Source organism: Symphodus melops (genome assembly GCF_947650265.1).
Source record: "Symphodus melops genome assembly, chromosome: 2".
Taxonomy (NCBI): Eukaryota; Metazoa; Chordata; class Actinopteri; order Labriformes; family Labridae; genus Symphodus; species Symphodus melops.
Window position 1 is genome coordinate 25,429,305 of NC_136692.1, and position 20,609 is coordinate 25,449,913.

The 20,609-nt window shown below is 38.0% G+C and overlaps 1 protein-coding gene across 1 annotated transcript; it reads right to left on the bottom strand.

Moving 5' to 3' along the window:
* Positions 1 to 1,033: 1,033 nt before the first annotated feature.
* Positions 1,034 to 19,250, bottom strand: slc2a15b (solute carrier family 2 member 15b). Its single transcript, XM_079338316.1, has 12 exons — positions 19,091 to 19,250; positions 17,338 to 17,436; positions 11,716 to 11,876; positions 11,452 to 11,576; positions 10,896 to 11,041; positions 9,087 to 9,219; positions 8,437 to 8,624; positions 6,301 to 6,411; positions 4,939 to 5,040; positions 4,046 to 4,121; positions 2,675 to 2,802; positions 1,034 to 2,069 (listed from the first exon to the last, which is right to left on the bottom strand). Exons 1-12 carry the CDS (start codon positions 19,133 to 19,135, stop codon positions 1,839 to 1,841), a joined length of 1,545 nt encoding a protein of 514 aa, XP_079194442.1. The 5' UTR covers positions 19,136 to 19,250; the 3' UTR covers positions 1,034 to 1,838.
* Between the last annotated feature and the right edge of the window lie 1,359 nt (positions 19,251 to 20,609).

The window sequence follows — 20,609 nt, forward strand, 5'->3', positions numbered from 1 at the left end:
CTCCCCTGACCTTCAAAAGAGGCTGTAGAGCACATGAAATAAAGTCCATTACAGTTTATAGCTAACTTCTAGCTAACTTGGGGGCAGCACGAACAACATCAACCTCATTATGGATTTATGATGATCCAAGTATCACAAGGAAACAGGTTTCTTTTCTTACTCTATTAGCAAGAAAAATATTGGTTAGATTGTTTTTTTTTTCTAAATCCTCTGTGCACTGCCTATTCATAATTTAGACTGAATGAAATAGTAAAGCTGCAGGCATTGCAGCTTAAACATGCTGATTGGGGTGGTTTAACTTCCACATTTGCAATAATATTAGTTTCATGTTATATAACTTATGAAATGGTAAAGGTTATTTTGTGAAATTGATAGTAGGTTTTGGGAGATATATCATTAGTTATAATAGTTTTACCCTTATTGTCTTTTTTTATTTGTATGGTGGCAACTTCCTGCATTCAGCACATCTTAATAAATGTCAAGTAAATATCAGCCCAAATAAACTACTGTGATATGTAAATCTATGTCACCTATGGTTTGGACCTAGATATATGGCACTGGCATGACTCATGACACCAATAGATTGTACTCGATACTGGATGTTGGTTGGATTTGTAATCCCCGATGTTTAAGGTGTTTCTATGCGTCTGAATTTCTTAACATCACATTTTGCACCTGAATTTGGTCCATTAAATTTTTAATTCTGAATTTATGAACACTGAAAAATTATGATTAAATCGAACATTTGACAAGACGTCTTTCGAGGCAAAAAATGAAGTTACTAAATTTCAGTGTTTAAATATTCATTGATAGGGATGGAATGTTTTTTTAGTTCCCAAATCAGATGACACAGATGTACGTCCACAATAGTAGCACAAAAGAGCCACTCTGTATTTGATGGCACAATGGCTCTGAATATCATTTACTGTTTTTGGTTATAACCAATGCATGTCTACATGTGATAAAACAGCTAAATCAGCAAAAAAGAAAAACAAAGGTGAAATAGTCAGATGTCTATGTTTAAACATGTTTATTAGAGAAAGGTCTCCACTTTTTATCTCTCATTCTCAATGTCTCTGTGATATATATTTTACAAAGAGGTCCTTTAAAACATACAGCAGTAAAAGAACCGGCAAGCAAAGTTGTACAGCTACCTATATGTGATATACTGATAAATAAAAACTCTTTAACAAGCTTTACATACATGTGCATATAATCAGACAAGACGTATGAAATGACTACTACAGTAGCCGTTGATATCCAGATCTCTTATGTAAAGAGAAACAAAATAATAATCTGAAAGACAAAAAAACAAATTTTGTTCGTCGGGATACTCAGCCTAACACTGTGAACAGGCAGGGACAGTAAATTGAGTTGAGTGACACATCAGGGTGGACTTCTGGATGCACAGTCAGAGAGGAGTTATTGCCGTGTCACTAGATAAATATTTAAACTCTGAATTAAGAAACACAATGAAAACATTCAACAATGACTATGAACCACAAAATGATCATGTGATGTGTTTACACAAGGCGAAGCTTGTGGAAATGAAAACCTTCTTAAAAAACTGTTAGAAATCAACTTAGCTCCCATAAAAATACTTTAAGATGCTAAGAAATCAATTAAAATGTCACTGATGGTTGATTTGAAACACTTGACTGCATATCATGCATTACCTCTGTGTCAAATGTTGAACAGGAGCGACACTTCCACTGTGGATTTACTGTTAAAACAGGAACTATGTTGTGTACAGATAGTGACCGCTGTCAGAATAGACACACTAGTTGGCAACAAAAGTTCCCCAGCAGCTGTCATCTACCCAGAAACAAACCTTGGTCTCATGACTTCATTTTTCCCTCTTCAAGGGTTCCATAGCCGTTCATCATGGCTAATTTGAGAATACCATTACTAGTCAACTCTTCCTTCAGTATGTTGTTCTTAACAGCAAACATCTGGCTGATTTCCATAAAAGTTTTGTTCTTGGTCTCAGGAATAATGAAGATGGTGTAGAGGGCTACTCCCAAGCAGATTGCACAGAAGATCAGGTAACAGTAAGGACCTGTAGCGATCTGTAGGCAGAGGAAACTGTTTGTAACTTTGGGTAAAAATAAAAATACAAAATCAAACAAACAAGTGCTATTCTTTCTTTACAAATTGTAAACTGACCAATAAAAGCAAAAGAAAGGTTTGGAGATAATCTGTTGAAGCTCAGAGGATTCTATCTCAAATATAGGCTGTAGCTCACTGCAAGCACATGTGACATCTGAGCAAAATGCAATATGGAGAGGCAATGGAGTTAAAACACAAATTAACCTGATATAAAAAAGAAATTGTGAGTTTAATACAAAGTAGTTGTGGTAACCGAACAACCAATAAGGTATTGAAATCCTTTTGTCTGTCTTTGGTCTCATTTTCCATGCTATAGCCTGTTTATGCTAAGGCTAATGAAAAAGTAGCTGGAACTCATAACATCATGAAGTTTTACTGGCACCACTATGATATGTTGCTAATCCCTCAGAATAACCAAACAATCTGAGATTCTCAGCAACATTTTTGATTCAGAGTCACCTTTATTTAGCCAACTTTATGATAAAGTGTTTGGAATTACACAGTTGTATACCTCAAATAAACACACCACCTGACGTAATTTAACCAAATTCAAGTTTGCACTAACCTCTAGGAAAGGAAAGACAAAGCCAATGGTGAAGTTGGACAACCAGTTGAGGCATCCTGCCACAGTGTAGGCTGCCGGCCGGTGAGACTGCTTAAAAAGCTCAGCAGTGATCAGGAATGGCACACCAGCTACACAGAAAAGACAAAAACACAGTTGTAATATTTTAAGAAATTACATATTTTGACCACAGCAACCCTTTGATTCATTCAGCCATGGTTGGATGAACGTTTCTTTCATCCATTGGTCTGATCTAGGCTTCCTTTCAGGCTGTCATAAAACAACTCACAGTTAAAAACTCAGTAATGCTGTGAGAACCTATTGGGTGTAATGAAATTTACACCAGCATCTTCATTCATCAATTATCTGATCAATATTCCCACTCTGGACCATTCTCTGGCAGTCATTCAAATGAACAAAATGCGGTATAACAATTGTTATTTCTGACGTGCCAATGTAAAAATACTGCGGGTGTTTTTCCTGCATGTACTTAATTACAGTCAATAATATTTATTGACGCGAGATTGACAATAGAAAAAGAAATTTTTAAACTTTGTTAAACTCCAAAACATCAAAAATGATAGCTTAGCAAGAGCTTTAGCAACATTTCATGAATTTGATAGACAGAATCCATGAGTTCTCTTCTTGGCCGAGAACAAATAATTCTTCATGGTTAAAAGTGAAAGCTATGAAGGAGAAATATGCATTAATATGATCCACTGATGAGCTTTCCAAATGATGTCCTCATTATCTGTGCATGATAACTGCATAGAGGATGGTTTAATATTGTCAAACCAATAACTAAGGTGTAATTTGTCAACATCTGTGGTATGTATGGAGGGGAGGGAGGGGTCATTTTGCATGAAGGGGCGTTGTCTGAATGGAACCGTATTCATCCCGGCTAGCTTATGAACAATGAGCCATTAAATGTCTAATTGCAGCAGCAGAAATCCTTGTCCGCATGCAGAGCTATAGATTCTGTTGGCTTGACGAATGGCGCTATGTAAACCACATTCATTCTAATTCATCATCCTCGCAGGTCCACTCAACGCGGCTCCTAAAGTTGTAAACTATTGCCTCTTAATTCACTTCACTCATCCAGTGTACAAATGGCTGCTGGAATGGATGTAGTGTGGCACTTATGATTTCCTAATTTACAAGACTAATGAAATACAATATCTCTTCACAGTCAGGAAGAGCAGAGAGGGAGAGCAGCTGCTGTCTGGACTTTGTGCTTGCTATTGTGCAACCTTCCAGCAGGGTGCAGTGTTATCTTACACACAGTCCAAAACAAGAGCCACATGTATTGAATGGAGTCAGATGATTAAAAAAATACAACTTTAAGGAGCAGAGAAAAAAGATTTTACAGATTACCTGGACCAATGCAGAAGCCAGCAATTATTCCCACAACGCAGGCCACACTGATGTAGCGCATGAAAGACAGCTGTGTCTGTGATGGGTCAAACACAAGTCAAGAGTTTGAAGTCATGAGTTGGAAACATTTGGAAACAATTTTTCTTAACAATTCATTCAATGATGTTTAATAATTATTGACAGCGACAGCAGGATTGCAGAACATGTATCTAATACCATAATAACTTGGCGATGTAATTAACACATAAGGGGGGGTTTTCCACATGTACAACATTTTTTCTCTCTAAGAGTTGTAACTGTTTGTTTTTCACGTAAAAGATATGGCTTACAATTTTAAAGCATCACTGACACATATTTTGCTTGTTTTTTCCGGTCGTGAACAGATTCTTGTCTGAGGTGGTCTTAGTGTAAGTGACGGGGACAAAACCCACAATCCTGCACTCCTGCAGAAGTGTATCAATGGATATCCTCCCTTGTGACAGAAGTTAAAATTCAGACGTTCCTCTTCTGGTGAACACATTCTTCTGTGGTGCCACAGGGAAACACATGGCAAATAAATGAGGTAAAACAACTCTAGAAAGCGAATCAATTCTGTTCATATTCACTTGGATTAGCTCTGGCTGCCAAAGCCTTATTAAACTTTCAAATACATTTTGCACACGTGGGAAGTAGATTGTGTCCTAATCCCTTATATCAGCATAAAAATGAGAAGAGGTTTCAACAAGCAAAGTTTGTTTCAGTGTTGATGCTGGTGACAGTGTTTTTTACAACACTTAAATGCTAAAATAATAAAACCCACAGCCTTTGGTTACATGTAACTGATTTTGTGAATGTGGTACTGTTCCCAGTTTCACAACCTGCAGCTCAGTGTAGGGCATTAAATGCAGATGTACCTGAAATAGGATAGACACTGTGATCCCACAACAGCAGAGTCCCATAAAAAGGAAGCCGCCAATCATCAAAGGTCGTCTGCCTAGACGTTCGATAGTGAAACACTTCGAAACAGACAAAGAGGGAACACAGATCAAGATGAGCTCAAGAAATCATATCATGAAGACAAACAACTCAACAACAGAGGAACTATTCTGTGTTTTTCTTTGGTGCAACACATAGTGCCCCAGTTATTAGCCATTTGACCAAATCTGGCTGATTCAAATCAAATAAGTATAAGTAATTCCTCTAAGTAATGAATATCAATAGAGAATCTAACTGTCTTTTCTTCAAGGGACAAGGGGCACATACCACCCAGGTACAGTAATAAAAGACCCTTCTCCAAAGCAAAATTCAAGAAAGTAAGGGCAGACTCCATTTACAATGATTGCTTTGTGAATTATCGCAATACGATAGCATCCATGATACCAGTATCTGGAACTAGCTTGCCTGGAAAGCAGAAGTTGTTTTGAATTTAGTCAATTTCAGTTGAGCTTTTCTTCCAGTGAAAGGTCAAAATGTCTGCTTTGAGAAAGGTCTACAACCTGATTCATTGTGTGAGAGCCTTTAAATGATCCTCAATGATCCACAACCCAACAGTTACACACATACAGATCATTAACAAGCTTAAACAATGACACCATGAAATAAAAACCTCTATAAAAAGAACCAGGTCATTAATGGGTACATGACAGGTCCTTTTATGGGTTTAAGTTCAGTCAGTGAAGAGTTTAAACAAAGCATCTGTCCAAAGTGATTAAGATACAAATTGAGGATTGTATTCACTTGGTGCAAACATTTCTACTGAATGTTAAATCATCGTTCTTTTTTCTTTTTTTTTTTCTTTTTTAAATATGTTTACTAACTAGTCTTTAAGATTTACAAAATACACTTTTGAATCACATGATTCATAAGACGAGCCTATTATTTACATAATGTATTTTTTTCATATAGTGTTTATTTTACAGTTTAACTTCCTTCAAAGAAGACACATTCAACCAATAAAAAAACAGAGAAAGTAAGCTCTTCCTCACTTGGTAGGCTTTTTTTTTTCACTTGATTGATGCCTTAAAGGGACAGGCCATCAATTAAGTTATAGTTTGAATTATGCTGATTCAGCACTAACTAACAAATGGTTATTTCATCATGTAAGAATAGTTCTATGATTTTCAATATAAAATAAAGGCAAATTCAAAAAGTCAGTTTCTGTATATATTCAACCCAAAGATCTTTTCATGATAAAAAAAAGAGACAAGGCAGTTGAACACGTTAATTAAGTCATGATAAAATGATGTCATCTTTTAAAACTGATCATTAGTACTTACCCCGAGCATCCCAGAGATGACCTCAATGGCACCAGTTCCCACTGTGGTGTACTGAATGTAAGGCTCTGGGATTCCTGCGTTGTTAAATATGTCATTGGTGTAGAACCAGATCTGAAATGGACAGTGACATGACGTTTTATTGATGTGCTGAATATGCACACACACACACACGTTTATTTGGACGAGGACGCTATGCTTATTTGGCGTTTTCACGTGATTCATCATTGTGATCATTATCATACCATCAACCATCACTCATGCTTTTGAGGTACAACGCTTCATCAGTATGGACTTCTGACAAGAGCTCCCCTTGAAATTAATTTGTGTCTTCTCATTAATCACACTTTGCTGATGCAACATCCATCATTGATGAGGTGTGGACACGATTGTAATTGGTGGGGTAAAATGCTGTTTGGTTGATTTAGTAACCATGCATATACAATTTCATCACCATTGCAGTACTGACATTTATTACACACGCGTCCTTTATCAGAGCAGAAAACAAATACCTAAATATTTGACAAAGTACAAGAAGTGACACCAGATGTCTTGTTCTCTACATAAAATAACTTGAATTGATTTATTAAATATAAAAACTATACATGAATGAGCTGAAAATCTACCTCAAATATGGTGTTATTTTTTATAATCACATGCACCGTTTCAACATTTCGACATACACACAACAAATAACACAGTGTTGACTCTCAGGTTTTAAAGACTTTGACTCTTTACAGGTATTACTGTTAGGAATAATTATTTTGTTTTCCAGTGGTCTATCTTCACCCATTCATTCATCTAATTCTAGAAAGCAGAAAACAGTAAGCAGAGCAGCTCTGGCAGATTTCCCTCTGGTCCTCCTTCAGTTCATCCAGGCCAAACCCAAGCTGTTCCAGACCTGTCCAATGATGTCCCATTGGTGCATCTGGGTGTACAACAAGGTCCTCTTCCACTTACACAGCCAGAGGGAAGCACCTTAAGGCCCCTGTTTACCTATCTGAATTGACTAATCTGAATCCTCTAAACTCCAAGGTCTTCCTGGATCATTTAGCTCCTCATCCAGTTTGAGTGCACTATTCTACCAATAAAGTAGGTGATGGATTAATCAGGAGTCTTGCTTTGTGATCTTGATATGTCTATTAAATATTTGACCTAAAGCTACCTGACAAAGGGTGTCATCAGTGTTATTTAGCTCATTTGTTGAACAAAAACTCCTCCACTTTCACCGTAAGCAAGGAGGAGGACAGGAATCTTAATCACTCAATCATTGATCACGTCTTCAATACGGATTATTAACAATTACTAAACTCAGAATACGATTCAAGATACTGGATTCACAATAAGATTCTCTCACCGTTAATTTTACATAATAAGACTGTAGACAAATTATGACTGAAAAGATTCCTTAAGGGGCTGCTAACCAGCATGTCAGTGTGGTTTGGCCTTTTAATGTTTTTTTCTCTCATCAAGGGGAGGTGAATGGATATTCTTATTGTGCTGTCAATGAAATGCTGCATCATGTTGGTTGTGCCATTTGTGGAGTTCCCTGTCTAAATTTTTGCGCACAGTTTATTCTGGTGCGTTAAAATAAATATGAAAATAGCTTTACAAATAGAAACCAGAGTGAGCAGCAGTAGCCAAACTGTCAACAGACTGAAAGAGAATATATAACAATAAAAATATACAAAATATTGTATAAAGCTATACATTTTATTTAAATTCGCAAAATGAAAGTCCTTGCACAGTGTGCTATGTTTTGCCAATGTACTGAGAAAAAGTTTACAGTACGAACTGGAGAGAAAATGTGCAACACACAGCGACAATAAGACAAAGTGTGCTGAATGTGACACCAGTCATGTGTGGTGTCTTAATAGGATGTAGACTTGTGTAAGTTTACACTAACACAGTGAACCAGGAGATAATAAAGCTTGTTTCGCTCCTATTGCTCCCTGCTGAATCACTCAGTGCTGCATGTAGGATTGTAATGTATGGACAGGATGAGGTGCAGATGGGTAGAGCACAGCTGGGTACAACATCAGTAAGAGCTCTCACTTTCAATATCACAACTGCACAGTCATTTGCACACATCAAAGATGAGCACAAAGACAAAATGGAATTGATGCGTTTTACACTCACTGCGTCAATGCCGGACAGCTGCATGCCAACGTTGACCACTGAAATGGTGATGACTTGCCAGCGAACATTGCGGTCTGCCAGCAGGCCGCGAACAGTGACGGTTTCAACGGAGGACAGAGAACGCTGTTCCTCCTGCATCTCCTCAACCTCTGCCTGTATGTTGCCTTTAGTACGGAACCACTGAAGGGCTAAAAGGACAAGGTAAAACTTTGTATTTAATCCACCCTGCCTCAAACACTGACTTAAAATTCAAGAAGAAACCAAAGTTATGAAATCAAAACAGTTTAAAAACAGTGGAATAAGTAGATACAGCCATGCAAACACAGATATGCAGATCAATCATCATGCAGTCAAAGAACCGGCAACACAAAGCTTAAAATAACATAAACTTTTTTATTTGACCAAAGCTATCAAAAAAAAGGCAAAATTACAGTTTATGTGGCGTTTAAAAAAGGCAAACATTAACAACATAAGCTTCAAGTGGGCTGAATCCATTCAAAAGACAATCCAACCTCTTGGTTGAAAATAGTGACAATAACAATTTGACTTTTTTTCATGATCTTTGAATACTGACAATCTAAGAAAAGAACGACAACAAGACAATTTAATGTAAATAATGTAATGCATAAAAACATTCGTCCGCTTCTAACCTGAGATTGTGGCATGAACATTTCCCTTTTCTATCAACAGGTACCGTGGACTCTCTGGAAACCATGGCAACAGTGTCAGCTGGACCAACGTAGGAAAAACTATCAGGGAAAGGAGTAAAGGCCAGTATTTTTCCTGTGGGGGGGAAACAACACCTTATTAAAACTCAATTTATCAGTCAGTAACCTCAACGTTTAAAGCCACCATCTACACTAACCTCAAAGATAGTAATTATGAAGCAGATAGAGAGGCAGAAAGGGAAATCAATAATAGTACCGGTTACACGCAGAGTTGAACATCTTTCAAACTAAAAAAAAGCAAATCCTATTTTAATTATTTTAACTAAAAAAAATGCTAACAAACATCTGCATACTCGAAAACTATTAGCTGCCTGTTGCAACTACCTACGTCAACCTGTTGGATTACAAACCAAGACCCACCCCTGGCAGGGCCAATGGTTAATCATAGTTAAGGATTTTGGGGTGGGGGGACATGCTGTTAACGTTTTCAGGTTGTAACCAGAGTGGTCTCACTTTAAACCAGTAGAATGGGATATTTATTTCTTAGGCTACTTAATTATCTATAACAAAATTAGGCATGATATCCATACATCCATCATCTATCCTGCTTATTCCATTTGCAGGTAGTGCAGCCAAAGTCAGCAGACATTGGGCCATAGCGGATTATATCCTTGACAGATCGCCAGCCAATCACTTGGCTGACAAGTACATAAGCTGTTTCTCATTTCTGGGGTTTTCTAGCACCCTTTCAGAGCCTACGTAGACTGCATTGACTGCTAATGCTGACCTTAAATGACATGATCCATTCAAGGGGTTCTTAAACTTTTCTTCTTGAAACCCCTAAAATAACAGTGGTAGCGACTGAGGACCCCCATTGTCCCTGGAGGTGGTTAAAACACTTTGTTAAGCCAAACCACCTAGTGGTATTAAAACAGTACATAAGAACACAACAGCCCAACAAACAGAAACATGAGAAGCAGAACACACCTAATCGCTTGAACTAAGTTTTAGCATATATTTTCCCAATAATGGATAAGATATACTGTTTTGTCTTTTACATAAAAGTCTCGCGACCCCCCCTCAGTGTCTCGCGACACCCCTGGGGTCCCAATCCCCACTTTGGGAACCACTCGTCTAGTCTTCTTACAGTTTGGTGCTAACACATTAGAGCTTTGTATTCGGCAGATGGATGTTCAACAACGCGAGCTTTGTATTATTCGAGCTTTCCGCCTGTTTAAAGGCAGTCGTTCCTTTCCACTTTGTTTGTTACTTTGCTGTTGCTTAGGTGGATTAACATTGGGTCTTTTGTGAAAAGTGTTAAGATTACATTTATAATGCTATACAAATAAAGATCAGGTTGATTGATTTGGCACACGTATACAAGAAATTGCTTGATTCTGCAGCTTTATTTGCTTTTGACAATTTATGATTAAACATAAGCCATCGCTTATGTTTAAGATGTGATACACGTAGCTCATCAAATATTGTCAAAGAATCTCTAATTTAATGAAAGATTGGAGACCAGTTGTTTTAAGTGATATATAACTTTATCCAACTTTACCTTAACCCTATTGTTTGTAACTCATATCTGAGTAAAACATTTGATGTGTGTATTTCAGGTAAAAAAGGAGAAGTTATATGTGGGATAGATTACAGATATTCAGATATTTATCCAATTCAAAGAGAAGATCTGTTCTCACTTAGACTGGAGCAGCATCAGTCCAGAGATGGGAGCATTTATCCATAACATGTGAGACCTGAGTGGTGATTTAAAAGCTGTGTTGTTAGTACCTTTCCCAGAAGCTCATGAAGTCCCAGAACCTGAGCGGTGAAGACTCCGAGACAAATGTGAATGCTGGGAACCAGGCCAAGAAAACCTCGAAGGTTCTTGGGGGCAATCTCCCCGAGGTACATGGGCACCACACTCAGAGAAATACCTGTTGTTGTCAAAGGTGGCGATAATAGGAGCAAAGATTAGCACCACCAAAATTAACACGTCAACATGTTGCAGTCGCAGCACGCTCATAGTTCAGTGTCTTAGGATAAGCAGCTTACTTTAAAGTTATAATACGATGACTGAAAATTCAGAGAATATTAGGATTAAGTAGGAAAAGAAAAAAGTCTTCATGAGCAAAATCAAGACATAAGAAGCTCTTTCAAGTAAAGGATCACGATTTCTAGTATTACAACTGCAAAAAGCAAAACACACGTGAAGCAAATCTGCTTGTTTGCAACAACAAAGGACACATGGAGGTACTCATTTCATCCTGCTGCAGTAGTCTGTACAGCAAAATGGCACTCACAACATTGATATTAATTCATGATTTCAGTAAACGGGCAGGTCTACCTGAGTGTACTCCGACAATGAAGCGACCAAGAATGACCATAGGCGGCATCCTGCACCATCTGCTGAAGCCCATTAGAGCTGCTCCTATAAACACCAGCACCGAGGCTCTCACCAGCGTCCCTTTCCTGTTTGGACACACAGTGATCCGCCGTTACTCATCCGCCTTCAATGATACAGTGTTTGAACAAGAGAAGCCTAATGCTGTTCAATAAAATGTGTTTTATACCCAAAGAAACCTCCACACACACACACACACACACTGACCTTCCATATTTGGTAACAAGTTTGCCCACCAGTAGGGCCCCGCACATCCCGCCGATAGCAAAGATGGACACGGTGAGGGAGTACAAGACGGTGAGGAGCTCCTCGTCTACAGCCCAGTCATAAACTTCCACCAGCGTCTCATTGTAGAAGTCTTTGATGTACTGAAGGAAAAAAGATAAAATAAGGTGAACTTAACATTAACATACATCAAGAGTGTACTTCTTCAGGTATCACCACACCAAAATACAAACAACATAAAAACGTAAAAACAAAACAATGAAGAGTCTCAACCAATTTACAAGACATTCAAACATTAATCAAGACGGACTCACAGGGGGACAGGAGGGAAGCTTTGTTTTGGTTTGATAGACTGGTGCAAAAGTCCGACATCTACTTGACATTTACTCTGGAAGTCAAATACTACGCCTTTAATTTTTCAAAAACACTGACATCAAGGTACAAATTGACACACTGTTCATTATCTGAGCACATGCAGGAAACTGTAAAAATTGGCACCATCCTGGTGGCTTTACACGCTCAGACTGAACACAAAGCTGCTGTGTACAAGAGAAGTCCTTGACACATCCTGCAGGCACGCAGGTGTGGATTATTGGCGCTGATAATAATCTTTTTGTGGTTTTAATTGCCCTGTTTCCAACTATTATTATGTTATTAAGACGGGATGGAACTGTTCAAGAAAGAAAACAGCAAAACAAAAAGAGATTTTGGTTGGTAAAAGGTAAATGGACTTTTGCTGGTAACACGTTTCTAGTATTCTGACTAAAGCACTTTTAACACCACAGATCACACCTCAAGTACACTTTCACAGGTCTTTATTAGTTTAAATCTGATCTTTTAGTGCAACACGTTCATTTGACAAACATAAGACTTTTATTTTTACTCTTATAATTCAGTTATGTGTGGTTGTATTCTCATTTTACCTCGCATTAATTTTCCAGATCAGTTCTAAGCAGTTATAAAGTTATTAGATCAAAATCTAATCACTTAAATAAATAGATAAAAGCAAGGCAGAGTGAGGATGAAACAGGTGAAAATCTCCGGAAAGTTCTACTTTACTCATGCAGCGTTGTGCCTTGTGATGTGTTTCATAAAGACTTTAAGAAGTATCAAGAAGTCATAGAATAAAACACATGAAAAGCAGTCCTTTCCAGCCTAAAGTCAGCAGACGAGAAGGTTTTTCTGATAATGTTTTAGAAGTATGAGGAATTAAAACCAGGTCACTGGTTCTTGAAGTGACCAATACAAAGCATTGAAGCCTCTTCACAGCCAGCTATCCTTCCCCACACCCCAAATCTGATTTGAAGCACGCTTCAGTAACTCGTGTCAGATGACACACTGCAGTCAACAGTGAATCCGACAAAAGGCACTGAAGTCACATGCTTAAAGGATTCATTTCACCACATTAGTGCCATATGGAAAATGTGTGTGACTGAGCAATTGTCTACAACTGACCTTTTGGATATACTGCTGAACGAAGTTTCAACTGTATTTGATCTAAAAAAAGAGATCTTCTTTTTTGATAAGCGGTGCTCATCAGTGCTTGAAGGACAAAGACACACAGATGTAAGGCATGATTGCAATCAAATGGTTAGCTGGCCTTAACAATACTTGATATTGTTTATCATAAATCAGGTAGCCAATCAAAATAAATGACAATATTACTGTTTGCCAAAGATCAAAGTATCTTATTTAAAGGCGATAATAAAAGATCAATGTGTTCATAATGTCACCGACTCAAAACAGAGAAGTTCAGTTTATGCACGATTGATGCAGTTTGATATTTCTAGCGATTATTTTTTCATCGTCATTGTTTGATAAAAAGTTATATCACTCATGTCTCTGGACCCTCTTTGAGTTGGGTATGTGTTAGCTTAGCATGGAATTAGGAGCAGGGGTAACAGCTAGCATGGCTGCTAACAAGAAACAGAGGAAGTGTGTAATAAATAAAACAACACGTTTTTAATTCTTTCTCTTTGTGTGATCATTTAGCAAAAAAAAAGAAAAGTTGATTATAATGCAAAAAAAATCTAAAATAGTGTCAGTGTCCTCTTAAACATGTCTGTCTAAAGCATCTCATTATAAGATATAAACAGATATAAAAAAGAAAATGAAGGCCTGGATTGTTTGTACAAAGTAAAGATTTATACATAGTCAAATGTGATTGCTGTGTTTGTGGATATTCTTACTTATTTTAAAACATTGATCAGGACTTTCCAGGTGAATCTGCCTAATTGTCGGTCAGACATTTCCATTTTAATTATGGTGGTGATAACAAAAGTATACAATATCTCTCTTATATCTCTTGGCCTTTTTGAAACAGCCCATCAACCGAAGGATCCTCTTCCATGATGTAAATGAGTGACAGATGTCCTGGCATGTCCCCACAGGCCACTGACTTTTGACCAATGACACAACTTTAGCATCACAGATGTTGAAAGGAAAAGAAACCAACTTACATTATTATATAAATGATTATGTATGATAAATGATATAACATAGACATCACTATGCACAATAATGGTTTTCTGGTCCATCTGTGAGAAATGTCTCTCCCCTGAGAATAATGCATCTCCCGCCAGTGCATAGCTGTAAAGCTTAGCCAAGCTTTGCTCCATGCAGCTCCATACTCATATAGACACAAGTGTTCATCTGTCATCGACCTACTGACAAGAAAGGGAAGAAGAAAATGTACCTACATATCCACTTAAACACTTAAGAGTACTTATAAGTACGAAAATTCTTCCTTTGTTGGCCCCACAGTGGTTGAATTATGAATCCTCTCATTAACTAATGTATGCCAACATGTTGACCAAAGTCAATCTGAGGACAGTGCAACAACAAAAGTAAACATTTCTGGCATATTTACTATCAGACAATGGTAAACTTGCTCTCTTCTGATTCCAGTTCTTTCAGCTTCGTCCATGAAATCTTTTTTTCTCCTGAACTATATTTAGGTTTCCAGGGGACAGCCTCCTCCAATTGTTACCCAGAAACGACTTCATCTGCTGGTCCACTGCTTACTGTCATGTGTAATTCACTGCTGGAATGCTTTGCTTCTGATGACACAATCATCCTAGATGAAGATGTCAGCCCTGCCAGAAAATGGCAGAGAGTAGATGATAATGCCAAAAATGGAAGTTGTGTGTAAAAAATAGCTACAACAGCTTCTATAAGGGGTCGCCCTTTTTTTTATTCTGAATTTTTTTAGGTGTGTTTATTGTCAACTGTTAAAGATTACTTTATTCTAAATGACTAATGTCTGTCCCTTCGGTAAACAGGATGGGACAGTGATCTTTCCTTCCATTATCCTCCTCCTCCACTTGATTCAACCTACAGCTCAAAGCCAGACCAGCAAGTTGTCTGCATCTCAAACTGAGAAGCAGCTTGTTGTTTTTAAGAGGGTTTGTATTGTAGCTTTGATTGTGACGAAGAGTTTTAGATTTTTGCTTGTCCAATTTTTTACATTAAAAACGTAGATTAAATCATCTCGTATCTTAGAGACTTGGAAACACTTTTTATATCCTGTACCTTAAGATCATTCTGAGATTTAACAAGATATTTTAACCTATTAAATCTAATTTAAGCATTTCATATTTGAAACATTTTCTATCTTCAGAGTCGAACAAGCCCTTTCTGAACATGTTGACACTATCAAGCGCATCACTCAGCCCTATCTACTCGCTGTTGGGATGAAGAGAAGCCCCATCCATAAGTTCTTCATTGTCTATACAAACATGTCATACCATGCAAGTCATCCAGTTCTCTTGGAGCTTTTATTCAAGTCTTCAAGGAACACTACATATTTGGTACTGAGTACAATCACATGCCTCACAATATGTTTATCATATGGTAGATAAGTCCAGCAAAGAACATGTTGCAGAGGACAGGACTATTTGGTACTTTGACTTTGATTTGTTTTCTTTGCCAGGCTCATTTTGTGAGCACCAACATGCTTGTAAGGCATATATGATTGAAAGATGCTCAGTCAGGATGTTTTTATGTGTAGTCTGCAGTCGTTGAAAGTAGTCTGCATTTTGTCTGGAGGATATTTGAAGTAACACATATCACTAACTCAACTTTGCTGACTTTACTGTGTAAGTTTGTTTTACTTATTTGCCTAAATAGTTTTGTTAGTTCTGCACCTGGGTTCTCCTTTTTGTTTTCAAGGGTTATGACACATGTGATTTTTGCATTGCATTTTGGCTCATTGCAGAAAATGAGTTCTGTGGTAAACACATTTCTTCATAGATGTTTTTTTCAGCATGATAATCTTCTCAATCTGTTCGAGATGAACACCATGTATATGAAGTTTGACGTGTTAATGCACGAGAAGTAAGAAGCTAACGTTATGCTACAAACATTTGCTATTTTGAAGTCACAACCGTTATGCTTCATCGATTTAATCAGTGGTTTTGTAAATATATTGTTTATTAATCTAACATTTGCAAGAGTACTGAAAAAACACAACTAGAGGCTGTAAGGCGGATTAGTGAGAGAGTTCCTGACATGATGACGTTTAATGTCCTAGACAACCGTAGTCTCATTTAGCCACTTGTTAGCAACCACCATTTTAAGTATGTGTAAAAACTTTGAAATTTACAAATGGGGGTCTTAGCTATCGTAGTTTATCTCTTCTAACAAAACCGCTGTGTCTGTGTTAACCACAGATCTTATTTCAGGCATCTAACCACAGACCTATGCAAAATCCCCATTGACTTTTAGAGTTAGGAACCCATGGCGCTAAAATGCTATCAGATAAAATCACTTCCAGGTTTGAGGACTTATTCCTCTGCCACTTTAAATGCATATCATGAATAAAATGGACGTCTGTGTAAACTATACATGCAAACCAGCCCTAAGCTACTGAATTTCAGTTTTAACTTTAAGGGTTTTACTCTGTGTTCATACTCATTGTGAAACATTTAAAGGCTGCTCTATGTGGTAATACCAGAGATATTAAGCTTTTTAATCAATCAGCTTTCATTTTTCTTTATTTAATCAAAAATAAATAAAACGTGTGAACAGGTTCTATCTTTTTTACTGAGGAAAGACAGTTGAAGAGAAAAAGGACTTAATACATTTTTCTAAACTATCTCAAGAAGCTCTGAGGAGATCCCAAAAAGCTCCAGGTGCAGCTCGACCTGACATAACAAACTGAACACTACACCAGTGATATGTAGCGGTGTGGCTAATATGCATTTATGTAGGGCAGCCCATGGCCAAACAGGAATGGTTCACATTTTAGTCACTGCACCGGAGCAGATCGATCACTTGAGGAACTTAGCGGAGCACATGATAAAAACTACAGATCATTGATGACATGGTCAGTCACATAGCAGTCTCTACATCTGATACACAAAGCCACATGAACTCACATGACAATAAAGTATAATCAAACCTTAACAGTTCAATTAACACTCAAACACACAACATCACCCAGAATCATATGAGACAAAGAGCCGGTCTCTTTCATTCATTCTTGGGCTAGTGGGGGGAATGGTGGAGAAGTCTGAAAATAATTTAAATTCTGACCAAAGAAATAAGAGCGATGATTATTAGATGATAAGATAGCAATGTTGGTGATGATGAAGTGACACAAACCTCTGCCGGAGAGTTGACGACTGCCAAATTGTATCCGTAGAGCATGGAGCTTCCAAATGAGGACAGAAAAGCCACTGCCAGCAATGACTTTGTAAGATGCTGGAGGAAAGATCAAGAAGAAAAAAATAGGTTAAAATGGCATCAAAATCTACCCAGATCTGCAAGAAACATTTGGGCCAATTTCACATTATTTCACAAACAACAGCTGTGAACTCCAGAAATAGAGTTAGCTTGAAACTGCTTGTGTTTGAAAGGATTGTTTCACTGTACAAGGCCATCTGAGTTTTCCATGTAAGACATTGGCAGTATAAACAAATACTTCAGATGTACATGAAAACAGTAAGCGGCTTTAGAGCTAACAGTCCTTTTTTAAGTTAAAAGCCACACACATGAGGCCTTTGGTTGTTTTCATTGTAACTCAGCAAAAAGGAAATCACTCAGATTTAATTATCAAAACCAATAGACAAGTTAAAAATAAATATTGAGGGCATGTTGGTTCTGTTTTCTGTATCTCTCAACAGCCTTTAAGAAAGTGAGCTCATGCTGTAACAACATAAACAGCAGCATTTTTATTACATGACATTAAAGTTGCATATGAGCCTGTGATCTGTGGATTTTGCAGCAGAGCTGAACAGGCAGAAAGCAGCACGTGACTTAATCAGAAGACGTGATGCAGGCCTGTTCACTGTACTAGAAAACCTATTTAGCTCTGGATTAGGCACTTTGAATGAGCTGAACAAACCTACTGTAGTTTTCAGATTTGGTGAAGCAACAGTTTGAGACTTTTTCAATAAAGATTGCAGAGGGCAAATGGGGTATCTAAAGTTACATTCAAAGACACGTACCAGTCCCCTTTCAGTTCTCAAAGTGATGGAGGCATTATACTTTTTGAAATGACCTGGAGCTAACCTCTTGGCATTAAGTGTACATTTACACAAACTGAGTATAGGAATTTCAGATGGATAATATCATTATAACTAGATGTTTGGTTGGAAAACTGGTAGCCTCAAAAATTACTACACTTTAACCAAAAACATTACAACTCTGATCATCTAAGTGAAGTAAGGGTTTTCCCTGACCCCCTCTCACATATCAGGGAGCTGAAAGAATCCACTCATGTGCTGGATGTTTCAGTGACATAAACAAGAGTGCATAGAGGAGGACCCCTCTCCCCTGACAGAACAATAACAGCATAGATGCTTAAAAGAAACCCAATTTCATCTTTAGTGGCCTGATGGAGACAGTTAGACTGCTAATGTGAAGGAGGCTCTCAGCAGACAATGCTTCTCAGTCTGCATTCAATTTAAGGTCATTATCAGATGTGCAGCTCTTCACATGTTGCAGTACTTGAGTCAAAGCTTTGGGAAGTTTGAGATACTGATGGTATTTTGTTAGTATGACTTTTATTAACGCTGTTTGGGATTATACAATGGCTGTGAAGTGTCACTGAATTATGGCTGTCAACCAGGGGAGTCTTATTTTCTTGCAGCAACTGTGATCCAAAAAAGATATTTTAAATAGGTCGGCTATCCACTGGATCACATAGTGTTTGTTTGTTTTTGGGGGTTTTTTTTATCTGCTGTCTTTTCTGTCAGCACTTAAGACAAGAAAGTCACTGGTTGGCTTAAATAAAGTTAGGTAAAGAGGAGCAGAAAAAAAAAATGAAATGTCTCAAAGTCGCTTACTTATAACAACCACTGGAAGTGGAAAGCAGATAAACATTTCAATCATCAATTCTCAAATGAACACTCACCGTGCTGAGCGTTGCAGCTTTTTCCACTAATAGTTCCTCCGCCATTTATGTCAAAAAGTATTACTCCCGGTATGTGCTCTGCGAGTTTGAGTCGGGGAAAAGCTCAAATGCACAACTTTTCTCATAAGTCACTTCTCTAAGCATCTCTATTTGTAGTTCACAGCCATGCGCGTGAGGCGGGGGGGAGGCTTACCGGATCCCACACCCGGCACCTCCCAGATCAGGACCGGCACCATTTGATTGGATCTGGCACCTTAATAAATTTGGTGCAATATCTGTTATCTATATGTTATCAGTTTTGATTTTTATTTTTATTATTTTTTTTAATTTCAATTAATGGAAATCTCGTTTGTTTAAAAGAGGGAGAGGATAGGCCAGATTTGCGACAGTGGGAAGCTTGACAACTCTGGTCAATGACATGTTTTGAATACGGAGAGACAGGTCATGCATTGAACTCAGATCAGTGATGCTGACCGACATCGATGCTGCGTCACTTTCGCGTTTAAAAGTAGATACCGGTGGAATGGGTTGGCTTATTCTCCTCGTTACATCTCTTAGTTGTTGGTTGATGATGGGGTTAAAGTTGAGCTAACATAAATTATTTTATAGCTTAGCCCAACCAAGCCCCCCTGCCGCCACCGCCGCTGGATGCTGTCCAAATAGCGCATTTTTGTCTGCGCGTCAGCTTGTCACCGTCACATGCTCTACAACTGACCATACGTCCGTTTGTTAATGTGGGGCTGGCTACTGTTGTAGTTTGAAATGTGAATACTAAGTAGTCTAGTTTTGATCATTATTGATATAGTCCCGATGATTTCAGTGAATAAATAATGTATTGACATCGCGCAACACATGTGACGTCATCTTAAACAATTACTTTTCTTCATTAAAAACAGCAACGTGTCATGAAGAGAAAGAGCAAGGGAAACGCATGCACAGTAATTGCACGCACTTCTATTCAGTTAATTTTGAGCGATTATTGTGAACGCTCCAGGGATCCCGAGGTCTGAACAGCACCCCCTCTCTGCGCTGGGACCTCAAGAATTTACAAATTCTACTGCTTGACGTGTTGACGGATAGAATTAACAAGCTTGTCAAACTCCCAGCCTCCAATCACCGTAGCGCTGATCAGTACAGACTCAGCCTTGATCGTTATCCCCGGTCCATCAGCGATCACATGAGCCAAGTGGGCTCACCCTGCGTCCCAAAGTGCCTGCAGTTGTGATTAAACAGCATATGACTATTTGTATTAAGGGGCGCTTAAATGTCCCCATTCGGACAGGGGCCCCTTCCCAAATGCATCTCAGCATTTCAAGCTCAATTATTGTATATGTAGATTTAGGATTTATTCAGATCAAAATTGTTAAACTAACTTAAAAAAACTTTTACGACCTTATTTTGGTATGTTTGATGCTACAACTATGAACACAAAAAGGCTAAATCGATAAAGTTACTTAGGTTCGACATGTATTGGTGAATTTTTGCTTAGATAATCATGCCTTAATGTATGACTGAATGA

Bases quoted from the DNA above. Each gene is read 5' to 3' on its own strand.
- slc2a15b (XM_079338316.1), bottom strand. From the start codon at position 19,135: ATGGCGGAGGAACTATTAGTGGAAAAAGCTGCAACGCTCAGCACG. The intron at 8,625-9,086 runs GTTAGAAGCGGA...TTGTCCTTTTAG, and splicing joins TGTTCATGCCACAATCTCAG to CCCTTCAGTGGTTCCGTACT. The intron at 6,412-8,436 runs GTGAGTGTAAAA...TGTCCATTTCAG, and splicing joins AGCTGTCCGGCATTGACGCA to ATCTGGTTCTACACCAATGA.